The sequence below is a fragment of the Typopeltis vanoorti genome, chromosome 22, assembly GCF_054136105.1.
Source record: "Typopeltis vanoorti isolate ZY-2024b chromosome 22, IOZ_Tvanoo_1.0, whole genome shotgun sequence".
NCBI lineage: Eukaryota > Metazoa > Arthropoda > Arachnida > Uropygi > Thelyphonidae > Typopeltis > Typopeltis vanoorti.
The window spans coordinates 77,866,095-77,881,210 of record NC_143570.1 but is presented as its reverse complement, the minus strand read 5'-3'; the positions used below and the strand labels follow the sequence as shown (position 1 = coordinate 77,881,210).

At 34.9% G+C, this 15,116-nt stretch overlaps 1 protein-coding gene across 1 annotated transcript in view; it reads right to left on the bottom strand.

The window, feature by feature from the left end:
- LOC150094501 (growth hormone-regulated TBC protein 1-like) overlaps positions 1-15,116 on the bottom strand; it is a 193,261-nt gene that overhangs the window by 161,795 nt on the left and 16,350 nt on the right. Inside the window, exon 2 of the mRNA XM_090412483.1 lies at positions 13,735-13,886. Coding sequence (XP_090268609.1) covers positions 13,735-13,886 — 152 coding nt within the window. The remainder of the gene's footprint in view (positions 1-13,734; positions 13,887-15,116) is intronic.

Sequence of the window (15,116 nt, the reverse complement as noted above, 5' to 3'; positions counted from 1 at the left end):
AGTTCCAAGGATACCCTAACAGGAGGGATCTTGCTTGGAGAATAGCATATGGTTGCCTTCCAGTCAATACCATCAAATGGAGATACCACTTTACCATCAATGATCCAATCTGTGATATCCCATTACTTTTTCACCTCAATAAAGGTTGAAATTGGTCTGGGAAGGATTGGAAACAGTAGAACATGCATTCTACAGAATGCCCTGCGTATTTGGAACAGATTGTGTAATGTGTTGGCCATTCCATTACTTACTACAGAACAGGTTATCTTTTTGCAGTACACACCACCTGTCAGCAATGGGAAGAGAATTTTGATTTTTATAATTAATGAATTAAAATACCATTATAAAATACCATAAGAAACCATGGATTTGAAAACCAGCAATATGACATCTAAATGTTTTATAATATTGTATTGTGGAAATTTTATTGTTCAATTAGACAATTTTTGTATTTAGAAAGAAGCATTCTACGAGATATCAAATTTTTGGCTAGGTAGTGTAGACCACCCACATTATGTAATATTCATCAGGTGGAGATAAAATTCTATCTATTTTTGTTATAAGAGGTTTTTAAATGGTTCCATCCTCTTAATTTAATGTAGTCTTATAGTCAATTGCAGGGATGACTGGAAACAATCCCAGGCAGAGAAGGCCAACTCAAGACAGTTAAACTCAGATAAGGCTAACAACCTGGGTATCAGTCTTCTTTGTGCTTTAGTTTCAATTTGTCTTTGGTCATTCATCTATATGAGATTGGTGAAAAAGGAAAACTGATAGCCTTTTTAGCTATATGATGATATAAAAGAGCTGAGGCATTTTCTCTATCTGTCATACTATCTATCTGTCTACAGTATTTGGTCTCCTTCCAGTCACGAACTGGCAAAATATGTGCCTGAAGGATTTGACACTGGCTGATCAGGAAGCTTCCAGATATTTTACTAAACAACAACAATCACTCCAGATGCCTATGCCTTTCCATGTTCATGCAGTCCATCTCTTGCATAAAAAAACATCAATTTGCTGTCACTGCTTCTGTACTTTTTCCCAGCTTTAATACTCTCACTTGTCCTAAGAACAACGTCTCCAGATGCCTATGCCCTTCCATGTTCATGCAGTCCATCTCTTGCATACAGTTCTGTTCTATCCTCAAATTCACTCCAAGCATCACAAATTTCAGACCTCTCTTTCAACACATCCTTACCATCATTCATTATTGCAGCTCTCCTCCTGAATTCTGTATTGTCATATCTGGGTAAAATAGTCACTACTTCCCTTTCACACTTTTCTGCTGCACAGTTCCTAATAATAACCTTTGTTGGATCGTGAATGAAGCCTGCCGTTACTAGACAGACTTTCATTCAGGATCCAACAAAAACAGAGCCTAAATCAAAAGATACCTGTACTGCTGGTGCAAATTGTATTATAAATAAAACGAGGGGGGTAAAGAGCATCATGTAAATATTAAATGAGTGCATATCTGTTTACCCAAAGAGGGAAAAACACTGTAGGTTATGTTGTATGTGATATGTCAAGGAAAAGGAATATATGAATTTGTAGTGAGGCGACATATTTGACGACCAATCCAAGAATAGGCTGTGTGAAACAGTGGTGCATACTTCAGTGGTGACTAAGAACCCTGAGGTCATGACCTTGGCAAACTCATTAGTGATCCTTACAAGCAAGGTTTGCGAAAAGAGGCAACCGTGGACAATTCTCTGGGAGGAGCTCTCTCATGCGTTCAAGTGCAACATCATCAAAACGACCGTGACTGAAAGCTGCAGTACAACAGGCGTAGGTGGTCGAGAAAAAAAGAAGGCGTTGGAGGGAACGTGAAGCAGGAAGAAAGAAAAAATGGTATGTGATCGAAGCATGGAGGACAGGAAGCGTTGGCCGTAGAACAAAGGGGTGCCAGTGCGGACGGTCGGATGAAGTCCGATGGAAACTCTAAGTGCAGACCGATGAAGAAGCTCGGGACCAAGTGGAACCTCAACAGTGATGTCTTCTAGAAGGGTTCATAAATCCTAGAGATGCATGGTGAAAAATTCCCACCAATAGCAAAGTTCCAGTGCGCATTGATCCAAAAGGGAGAGTGCTCCACAAAGTGAGTAAACTCCAACCAGGGTTTACATGTGACTCGCACGTGGTGACGAAGTGCGACTATATGCTGCATAAAAATGGTAATGTAAAACTTTGGTATATCTAAATATGCTAAATATTGAAGGGGGAAGCAGCTAAGACCTTGCATTAACAAAGGAAGCTGAGACTATTTGTCGGTAATTGGAATTTATAGAGACCTTCGGACTGGTAGCCCGAAGACCCATGTCATGTGATCTTCACATCGTGAATATATGTGTCACTTTAGCGATCTCTCCAGAGATCCATGTTCATATAATTAATAATATATGCTTGTATCTATGACATTCTTAGAAAATAGTAATCTTGTCCTGTTTGAAATTGTCATGTATTACCATGTAGAGCGCTTAAATTTTGAAATAACAATTAACTGATTGAATGATTTATGTTCTATGTATCCTAATCTTGTTAAAATTAAACTTTGTGTTTCTTGTTAAATCTTGGTCACTGAATTGTGTTTGAGAATGACATTGCCGCTCACCAGCACACAAACTGTGATAAAAGGGGAAAAATAGCTAAATAAATTTTGTAAGGCTAGGAGAGGGCACGACCGCAAAATCCCTGAATCCGTACACCATCCTACCTGACTTCGGTCGGATAAACGTCGGATTTAGGAAGGGCCCTGTGACATTCAAGGGGTGACTCTAACTGGTGCAGAACAAATAAATTTGTTAGAGTCTGTGATCTGAGGGAGCCTTGGATCCCAGGACACAGGGAAGCACGCTAATAGGCCATATACAAGGCTTAGAACAAATATTCCGCGGAGTGGCGACGTAACACCTTAAATCTCTTGCCACCAAATGCACACTACCTCTCAGATCATTTGTACCAACCATCACTATCATATCATGTATATGCTCACCTTGCTTCATTACTGTATACATGCTCTTATCATTTCTGAAAGTGCACATTCCTCTAATAATCTATACTGTACACCACGAATCATTACGACTCCATGCATCACTTCCCTCACAGATCAATTCATTCCTTACTCACCTGCATCCTTCTCTCTCCCCTCTCCAGCATTCATTCTCTCTCTCTCTCTCTCTCCATGCCCTAATGCTTATCATCTGCCTTCCTCTCATCATAATTTCCCTTACTCTTGTACTTCATCTACTTTCACTCACTCCCTCTCTTTCCTTGGGCAAATCAGGGAAAGAGAGAGAGTGATAGAAAGAAAAAAAAGAGAGTGAAATCTCTCCTTCTCTTATTGACATAATTTTCTTGTTTGTGTGACATCAGTCAGCCTTCCAAGTCCTCTAATCTCTCCCTTCATATATCCAAGACCTAATTCATTTTTCACTTCCTCTCTCATTACCTCTATTTCCCTCTACAAGGATTCTATTCTACCTTCACTTGAGATTGGAGATTCAAACATGCTTTGTAATCAACTGAATTTACTGTCGGAAAAGACAAAAAGCAGGAAGTTTTACTACTTTTATATCTAGTAACTGTGCTCTGTCTTACTGATTAACAGAAAATGCAAAAAAGATAACAATATGAACTACAGAAATTTGTGTTTCATGCTGCAAATATTATTTTGCAATCAGCTTTCTTGTACTGTTTTTCAGTGAATGTTAAAAATAATTGAGATCTCACATATCACAAAATCTGAGCAAATCAGATCAAACTGTGGAAAGGATACAAAGACGGATGACAAAGATGGTTTCAGGACTGTACAAGGATAGTTATGAGGATCGGCTGAGAGAATGTGGACTGCAGAGTTTGGTGGATAGAAGAAGGAGAGGTGATATGATTGAGACTTTTAAACTGTTGAGAGGTGGTTACAGGGTCTGGGGAGTTCTTTCGCTTGGTTGATCAGCGGGAAGGAGTGATGACAAGAGGCCATCCCTGGAAGTTACGAAAGGAAACTGTGAGCAAGAGGGTAAGGAGTGGTTTCTTTGTGTGGAGGGTGGTTGAGCTGTGGAATGCATTGCCTGATGGAGTGGTGGGAGCGAGAACGGTCAGTGGGTTTAAGGAGTGGTATGATAAACTTTGTGTTTCTCAGGGGGGGACCTCCCCTCGATGAGTCTTGACAGACTTTATGTCTTAGAAAGGACCTCCCTCGATGAGTCTTTTGACTCCTTGGAGGCCTGAATAATAATAATAATAATAATAATAATAGTAGTTTGCTAAAGTTTGTTAATTTTTAATAATGTATTTATTACAGCAATAAGTCCACTTAGTTACAAAAAAAAAAAAAATGTATTGCCAACAAATTAGATTTATACAAACGGACAATATATCAAAACTAAGTGACAATTCTTTTTTAATTAAAGGTTCAGTATAACACTTTTGAAGTATCAAGAGGCATATCTACACAATTCTTTGCAGCAAAATTATTCACCATAAAATTCACCTTAGGAACCCCCCCCCCACCCTTTGAAAATTCCTTACAGAAAAATTCTTTGCAAGAATGTTTGTTGTGGGAAAAATTTTTAGTATATTTTTCATTAAGAAAAATTATATGTAAGCCTTCAAGTTTTTTTAATATTGCTTTATGATAATCTTCTTCTTATGGTGCTATCTTCTATCGAAGGTCAGTGACCATCTTGGTGAACAAACTGCATTCTTGTGTTAAACTGAGCAGTTGTGTGCTGCTCTTTCCTGTCCATATCTTGATGTTGTCAAACCAAGATATCCTTTTACTTCCTCTAGCTTCTTTGCCATCAATTCCTCCTATCAAAATAGTCTGTAGAAGTTGGTATTTGCCATTTCTCGTGATGTGGAAGATAAAGTTTATCATTTCTTAATTGTGGAAGTGGAAGATGATGTTTATCATTATTTCTTAATTGTTTGTATGAGATCTTTGGCTTTGCCAATGGATTTTAAGACATCTTCATTGGTAATTTTTTCTGTCCATGATATCTTCTTCTATATAGCCACATCTCAAAGGCTTCAATTTTCTCGATGGTTGTCGCCTTCAATGTCCATGTTTCAACTCCATAGTGCAGAATGGACCAGACATAGCATTCAGCATTTGACTTCTATATTTAGGTCTTTATTGCAGAATAATGTTCTCATTTTCATGAAGGACTGCCATGCAACTTCAATCCTTATTTTATAATAATAACATATCATTTTATTATGAATTTCCAATTTCTCATGATGTGGAAGATATGATGTTTTTCATTTCTTGATTGTTTGTATGAGATTTAGGTCTTTAGGTGTTTAGGTCTTTATTGCAGAATAATGGTCTCATTTTCATAAAGGACTGCTGTGCAACTTCAATCCTTATTTTATAATAATAACATAGGTCTTTATTGCAGAATAATGTTCTCATTTTCATGAAGGACTGCCGTGCAACTTCAATCCTTATTTTATAATAATAACATACCATTTTATTATGAATTTCCAATTCATAATAATCACTTCAGTTTTATTATCAAAACATAATATATTAAGTGATGTGATTATCATTGTACCTTTTGATGTAATATAGGCACTTCCTGGAAAGAAAGAAAAAAATATACTGCAGGTATGTTGAACAGTTTTTTTTTCCTCAAAGAGAATTAATTAACTATGTATTTCACTTTGGGAGCATGCACCTATACATTTTTTTTTTTTCACTGAAGAAGACAAATATTAAATATCAATTTTAAAATTTCTTCATTTCATGAAATACTAATATTGGGAATAAAGGAGAAACTAGTATTTCAGCCAAAGATGAGAATTTTGTTTTATGCTGATTTACATTATAACAGGATTTATGTAATTTTACTATCATTTTCTTTAATATGCAGTAATTTGCAGTTTCTATTTCCCTCCACATTTTCTCTTCTGGCATGCAGTGTGGTTGAAGACCTCCCTAGTCTTGTTCCCTCTCTCAAATCTTTTAATCGGGGAACCAGTATGTCTCACATTCAAGGATACAACTGTAAACTGGTTTCCACAGACAAGAACCAAACTTGATGGTAACTCTTCAGGAGACTTCCCGATCAACTGTCTCAGTCCAAGGCTGCACTTACATTGAAGTCTGGTTAATCTCTGTAATAGAGAGAGAGAGATAATGATTTGTGAATGAATCTGAAAATAGAATGTTGGCCTGAAGGAACAATGGAGTGTGTGTGACTAAGGCAATTAAGCAAGGTGAAAGTGTGAAGGAGATGATAGTAATGGTGGGTACAAAGAGTCAGTGGGAATCGTGTGGTGAGAGATCCAAGCTTAATGCTTGAAGTTATACAGCAAAAGGGTATGAAATTGAAAACAGTGAATCTGTCAACTTGATATGACAATGCAGTTGAGGAGAAGAGCATCAATAATGAATGGCATGATAACAACAGTGTGTCAAAAGAAAGGCTTGGATTATGTGGATGACCAGACAGAAGAGAGCTGTATGAGATAGATGAACTGCATTTGAATGAGAAAGAACATTAGGATAACATTTTCTCTGGACAAGTGAGTGTTAGTACAGGGAAACTAGAGTTATCAGAGTGGATGGTAGCGAGGGTGGGCTCTTGTGAGAATAGTCACCTGGGAGATGGTGTATTTCAGAGTCAAATGGAGCCTGGAGGGAATAATAAGTATAGACATATACTTATTATTATTCCCTCCAGGCTCCATATTATTATATTATTACTACATATTTACATATTGTTATGTATACATACATAATAATATGTACATATTATTATGTACATATACATATACTGACAATGCAATGATATTTCTTTATACAAATAAAAGGGGTGCTAAGAATAAAGTACATGAATTGGTGGTAGCAATGATGATAGCCTCAGCCTATCAAAGGTTATTGGGATCAGAAAAATATGGTTGATAAAGGAAGATATACTGATAGGAATAGAAAGGTAAAGCATATATTGTCAGGATAGAAAAAGCAAATGCAGTGGTGAGGCATTACCACTCTCAGAGTGAAGAATTTGGAGGGAAACAACACTAATAGCTTTGAAAGCATGTGGTGGGTGGGGGTGGAGGTGAGCAGGACAGGATATTTAGTGTGATGTTATCAGCCACAGAACATAGAGAATGAAAAGTAGGAGATGTTTAGGCCATTGAGGTAGGTAAGTGTTAAATGGGTGATCTTTATGGGAGATTTTTCTTCTTCTCAGTATAAACTGAGAAGAAGAAACAGCATATAACAGAAAAAAGGAATGAAATTTCTGAAATTCTTAAGAGACAAATGTCTTAGGAAATGTGTAGTACAAGGAACGTGAGATTCAAGTTTTGGATCACTTTCTTCCGATTGAAGAAAGTGAATGTAGTCTTGGACTTGGGTGATGAATGGACATGTAGAGTTATCAAGGAGAAAGGAATTTATGTGGAATTATAAGGGAGATGATTAAAATCTTAGAAATCAGCCTGGAGAAGTTCCACAGATGGAAATGTTAAAAGAGAGAGATATCACCAGTGTATGAGAACTAGTGTAGAAATAATTATTAGCAGCAGTAAGTTGCATACCTTCAGTGAAAATGAGATGGAAGGTGGAGGAATGAATGGGATTTCATCACATGCTTTAAGAGAATGTGCTAAAGAGCTGACAAAACTCTGTTGACTTGGCTTTTCAGTGAGAGTCTGGCTATGAGAAAGGTATCCAAGATGTGAAAGGAGAGTAAGATAGTGCCATTGCATAAAGGTGGTGGTAGAATGGAAGTGTCAACTATAGACTACTTTGTATTTCTTCTGTAGTTGTTAAGATTTTGAAGAAATTAGTGAGAGATCATATATAGCAGTGGTGTTCAACCTTTTTTACTATGTGAGCTACTTTTCTATAAAAAGTTATTCGCCGATCTACTCTCTTATATAGATAACATTCTCCCAACCTGATATCTGATTACGCACAAATAAACAACTAAAAACTTTATTTGTATATTTAAAAATTTCTTTATCACTTTTAATTATTTTAATAGAACAAATATTTTAATACAACAAAAAAAATATATATATATATATATTGGAATAAAATATTTATTTCTCTATTTTGGAAAACCAAAGTTAGAAAAACAACAGACTGATTACAAACTCACAAGTTACAGGAAATATGGTTGATTAAAAAAAAAAAAAAAGTTAATGTGAAATTTGGCATTGTTTGGACCTTGCAATATTTTCATAGTCAAGTTGATATGAAGAAGTGGCCATCGCAGACAATCATCCAAATGATCATTTGTAATTTGGTTTCTTAATTGATTTTTTATGACGGTCATATTTGAAAAAGCAGATTCTGACAAGTATGTCGATTCGAAACAGGACAGAATTTTTCGTGCAATATCAGTTAATATTGGGAATTTTTTATATGCATACTTCCAAATGACTTCATTGTTTATTGATTTTAAATGTAAACTATTCTGAATATTTATTATCTCAAGTTCTACTTCAGCTTGGTTTATATCAAACATCCCACTAATTTCATTTGAAATTTCTGTGATGTTCAAGTTTTCTTGAAATGGATTATTGATAAAAGATACAATCATTTCAGTTTTATTAAAATCTTTAAATCTTGAATTTATTTCTTCCTGAACTAATTCTATTTCACGAATAAATTCTTTTAAATCATAGCGAAGCATTTCTTGATTTTGTTCAAAAAATTTTAATAAATATGGGAGATGTCTAAATTAATGGTCACTTATATTTTTCTTTAATAAAAGTAAATATTGTTGGAAAGTTTATATTGAACTTAACATGTCAATTAAATTTTTATCTCTACCTTGTAACTCGAAATTTAAATTGCCTAATTTCGTACAGAAATATACTAAAAATGATAAGTATAACAACCATCTTTTATCACTCAATTGTGGATAAATATCTCCTTTTTCATCAAGAAAAAATTTTATATCGTTAATTAATACAAGAAATCTTTCTAAAAATTGACTTCTGCTGAGCCAGCAAACATTATTGTACAACAGAAGTTCCCTATCATCATTTGCCTGTAATTTAAATAACCGCCATTGCAGGGCTTTTCCTCGAATAGAATTTACGATTTTAAATGTAATATACAAAACATCCTTTGTGTTTAACCTTTTACTACACAGTGCATGTTGGTGAATAATACAGTGGTACGTTAAAAAATCTGGATATTTGTCATCATTTTTACATAATGAAATGAAGTCTGATTTATTACCTATCATTGCAGGAGCACCATCAGTAGTAATAGACACAAGTTTAAAAAAGCGGAAGTTTGTGCTGTTTCACAAATTCATCAAATGCCAAAATAATGTCTTCTCCCCTAGTCCTTCCCAATAATGGTATAATTTTCAAAAGTTCTTTTTTACTTGAATAATCTTGAAGTACCATGTGAATAAATATCATTAACTGAGCAATATCAGTGAAGTCGTTTGATTCATCAAATTGTAATCAAAACACAACACACTGGTGAATGTCTGACATTAACCTGGTCTGGAAACTTTTCTCTGGCAATTGGAACTTTTCCTTTAGGCAATTTGAAACCTTCTGTCTGCGGCCTAGAAGTAGTCTCTCTCTAGTGATGTCTCAAACTGAGAAGCTCCTTTCTGGAAGCAGGAAACTCCTCACTCAAGCATTGTGGATCTGGGCAGTCTCTCTGACGGCAACTCTGGACCGGGCGGCCTCCTCTCTGACAGCAATTCTGGAACCGGGACCCCTTCTGCTTGCTTCAGTACCTTTTTATTAGGCCTCCTCTGAGACCTCGCATGAAGTTTGGCAACCTCCAAAGAATCGGTATGAGTCTTTCATCTTAAGTTTAAAGTTCGGCACGCCTTTTGTTCTCCTCCGCTTTCTTTTGATTGTAAGTTGCTGACCATCGGAAAATTGTTTGAACTCTTTCTGACTGACTTCGGAGATTTTTACACTTAGAGCCTGCAAGCCTTTCTCATACATACGTTTCAATAACAATATTTCTAATGCCGACACGTACAGCCTCGGCGACAAAAACATTGCCTTTGTTTTTAACACTCTAATATATTCTTATTAAAGCAGTATATTCAGATAGCTTCAAAAGAGTTATTTACAAAAACATGTAATACAAACTATACCGAGACAAACAAAGTTTATTTTTTTTTACAATATTCACATGGGACTTAACCTAAGTAAAAAATCGATGTAATGTGCTTTGGAATATTTAATATTTAAGCTACAATCAAGTTTTTACACTTTGCTTATAATCGTATTCACTCGGCTCGCTGTTTGACTTCCACTGATCCAAATTAATTCATTTATTAGGACTTATAAGAAAATTACTGATTTGACAATTTTAATGAAAAATAAATAAACAATAGCAATACACTTAAAGCGAATTAAAAATAATACAAAAGATAAATAAAATATTATGTTTTCAGTTTTAATTAAATTTGTAAGTAAGGAGGAATACACAAGAGATCGACCAAAAATCACTCCATCGATCGCGATCAACGGGTTGAACACCCCTGATATATAGCATTGAGCAGACAAGTGTAATGTTATCTGTGATCAGGATCAGCATGGATTTGTTAAGGAACATTCTTGTTTTAGTAATCTGATTATGTTTTATAATAATCAACAACAGAGGTTGATAAAGGAAATCACATACAGTCATACCCCAAAGTTACACGGTAGGTGGGACTAACAAGAAGCGTGCAAGTCGAATTCGCGTAACTTGGGTATGATTTTGCATACAAACATACAAAATATTAGTTAATTGGGACCAAAGGTTTACAAAAACACCTATATTTTTTAAGAAATATAATCATAATTGTAATTTCTCGTACATAAAAAAAAAGAAAGTTATTTCAATGTCAATGGTTTCATAAAATCTAACAGATTCGTCTGACGGAACAATGTCTTTTTCTTGTCACGCAAAATTTCTTCATAACAAGCTAATGATTTTTTTTATTCCTTACCTTGTGACTACAATTCATTCCTCGTTAGAATCTATGTCCTCCAAAATCTATAAACCTTTCTTTTATGATTGTTCTTACTGTGGATTCCTGTAGATTAAACTAATTTGCTAGCTCACAAATTTTCATTCCGCCTTCAAAATCTTTAATAATGTTGAGTTTTGTTTCCAAAGTCAATGTTTTTCTTTTCTTGCTAGCTGTAGAAGAATCAGACTTGCTTCCTTTGGACGACATTATTATTTTTTATGTGATAAAATTTTTATCAAGAACATAACATTAAACAATCGCAAGGTTTGTAGACTATAAAAATCGTGTATGAATGGAGACTGCGCGAAACACGTCAGTGCTTGTTTACAGCATGTGCGACACTGGCAAATGCGGCCGGCGCCAGAAAGATACGACTAGTGGTGAGGCCTGAAGCGGGACGGGAATATGTACATATATGAAACTGCGCAACTCTGGATTCACATAAGTCAGGGTATGACTGTACTGCCTTTTTTTTGGATTTTACAAATGCATGTGGCAGGGTGCTATATGATAAGCTGATATTTAAGTACCAGCATATGGCTTTAAATGTCAGGTTAGTGAACTGGGTTGGGGATCCTGTCTGACAGATATCAGAGAGTTGAATACGAGAGAGAGAGAGCAGAAAGACTACAAATGGAGTTCCATATGGCTCAGTACTCAGACCTGTATTGTTTAGCCAATATCAATAATACTGTCAATGAACTGCAGGTGAATGTTCAGTTGTTTGCAGATAATGTGAAATTTTGAAGGATTATCAGTAATAATAATGGTATGAGATTGAAAGTAAGAAGGTAAGATAGTGCCATTGCAGGTAAAATGGAAGTGTCAAACTATTACTAGAGTTGGACATTTTCGTTGTAGTGTAGATGTGGTAGCCCTTCATGAGGATTTGAATAAGCTTGACAGATGGGCAAATGAATGGGGATATCATTTTAATTCAACTAAATGTAAGGTTTCAAAGTTTCAGATCAATCAATGAGAGGCTGCATACTCTGTTTGCAGAACTATACAAGGATAAGTTTAGGAGGCAAGGAACTTGTAGTGATAATTAATAGAAAATTGAAGTTTAGGGGACATATTGCAAGGTGGTGAAGGTAATCCAAGAAGACTGCTGCAATACTGAGAAAGATGCTGTTCAGAAGAGATAGAAGATTAGTGATTCCATTGTATAAATCTCTGATCAGACCACATCTACTGTGCTCAAATTTGGTCACTGGGATTTAAAGGGCTAAATTAACCTTGGAAAGAATGCAGAGGCAGATAACAAAAAACGATATCAGGACTGCGCAATGCAAGTTATGAGGACAGACTAAGGGAATGTAGACTGCAAAGTTTGGTAGATAAAAGAAGGAAAGGTGATATGATTGAGACATTTTAAATTGCTAAGAAGCAGTTACAGAGTGTACACTGGGGAGTTTTTTTGTGATGTTCCATTTGTAACTTCCCAGGAATTTACAAATGAAGGTCAGGAGCAAGCAGGTGAGGAGTGGCTTTTTTGCATGGATGGTGACTGGACCATGGAATGCGCTGCTGATAGGGTACTGACAGCATGGAAGATGAATGAGTTTAAGGAGTGGTATGATAGACTTCATGTTGTCGATCATACCACTAATTCCCATGATTAGCCTTGTGACCACATGGAGGTTCCGAATAATAATAATGCAATACTGAAGATGGTATTCCTCCATTTACTGTTCATCGTGTGCTTCCAAAAAATGTTGAAGTTAAGCTCTATAAACTGCTGATACATATCAATGAAACCAATTGACAAGTGTGTTCTGAAGCATTCTACATTTCAGAGAACAAAAATAGCAACAAAGGTCCGGAAAGAGATTCTCCTAAAGTGAATGTGTGGTGCGCAACTTACAAACAAATAAATGCTTGGATTTTTTTTTTTTTTTTGTAAGATATGATAGAAAAGTATGCTTCTCTATAGATTGAAGGACGTCTTGGTATAATTTTTCAGATAAATGGGCACCCCCCACATTTTGAAAACATCAAGTAACAAATTCTGGTACATGATTTCTTGAATAAGTGGATCAGATCTCCTTAGATTTTTCCTGTGGAGTTGCACAGGAAAAATCTAAGGGGATCAGTTTTAACTCGAGAAGAGTTAAAAGAGAAAATTGCATATGCTGTAGCAACAGCTACTTTTGGAAATGCTGGAATGTGCATGATAAGATGCAAGTTACACAGAAGATACATGCCAAGACACACGTGGAGATTACGTTGGACTTGTTCATCACAAATATGACACTTTGTCCACCAAACTGCCATTTACAATACTGTTACAATATCTTATATTTTTGATAAATATTTGCATTTAAAATACTACTTTTTTTTTTTTTTTGAAAACTGTATACAGTTTTTTTAAAATCCTTCAGTTATCTAACTACAATGGGAAAGCAATTTGCTGGTCAGATAATTGAATGGTTAGGTAGGTGAAAACTATTTTTCTATACCAGCTGTTAGTTGACATACTAATCTATTCAAGGTCAGTAAAATGAAAGTTTGTTAATTTGAAGGTCAGATAATTGACAGATCACCATATTTTGTCTGAATCTCTAATATGTTTCTTAGCAAATCAGATCAAAATACACAACATTTAAAACTTTAAATGTCTCAAATTTTTTACTAATGATCACATGAATATTAATTCTAAAGAATCTAGCCTTGTCCATTTGTGAAAAAAGCTGAGTTACCTGATGTTACTCAGGTAATTTCTCATTATCTCAAAATAAGAAGTTACTACTATCAATCATTAGCTAACCTTTTGCAGTTCTCTTCAAGTTTTCCTTTGATTGAAGCAAAACTTCCCATTTCTGTGCTCGTCTGGTAAGCACAGGAAGATAAAGCGACTGGAATTTATCATATGAAGTATAATCAAAATTTTTTGGCCATTCAAATCCATAACTATCAGTTCTAAAATGAGAAAAAGAGATACATAAAATCACTTACAGCTCAAACACAAACATGCTTTTTCCCAATACCTAATTTTCAATTAAGAATCAGTTCTTCTTCACACACTCATGTCAAAAAAAAAAATAATAATAATAATAATAAAATAAAATAACAATAATAATATACTTTTTCAGGAATACGGTACATACAGAGTGAACTGCATGTATTTTGCTCAGTCTAAGAGTCACAATAAGAACTTTACTCTACCAGCCAACACACAGTTAATCTGTGAAACCCAGTAAGAAACTTAAAAGAAAAAAATGTTAATTTATTACACAAAAAGTTACAGAATGTGGAATCTACATGTTTCAGTTACATACTATGCTATAGCAAAATAATAATAAAGTCTATGCTAATATTATTAGCTGTTGTGAGATCATTATAGCGGAAATTAATATACAAGTCAAAAGATTACTATTAGTAACTACTACTACTACTACTGTTTTTACTATTATTAAACAATATCATCAGAGCATATATACAATTAACTTCCACTATAGCAAGTTTGTAGGAACCATAGGAATAAATTGTTATAGTGAACAGTTTGCTATAGCATGTTTCTTTTAATGTAATATTTTGTCTACGAGATTTTGACGGGATATTTGGCAGTCTGTTATACTGAGGCTAGCAAAAATTTATGCTAGCTTCAATACACATTGACTTGATTTCAGAGAATAGTTTTCCAAAATTTTTAAGCAGGCATACATTTGTTCTTATTAAAATCTGAATTTGTTCAAAAGGTCTTTCCCTAAAACAATTTGATTCTATGTAGATTTTGCCATTCTCCCCTGCTACATGATTCTATGTATGTTCAAAGCCAAACCAGATTCCTTATTCTCAAGAAATAATCTTTATGTTCCTGAAGGCTTACTGCTACAGATCTACTTATAGTAAGAAATACAAGGTATATAAAAGAAGAGACTACTTGAACAAGAACTATTTAAAAACTCTTAAGCAGGACAGAGTGTATAGTGGAATGGAGAGTCTATTGGTATCTCTGGTTAACCAGGATCAAAACATATGGATTCTATATACCGTAATCTACAATTTATCCAACCTACAAAACAACTACCCTTCGATTAACTGACTCTTGCATACCAACTGACTTCTCTGTAGAGTAGCAAGTAATCACCATGTAATAGTACTTAACTAAAGTATTATTACACGATCCAACCCTTCAATTATTGGAAC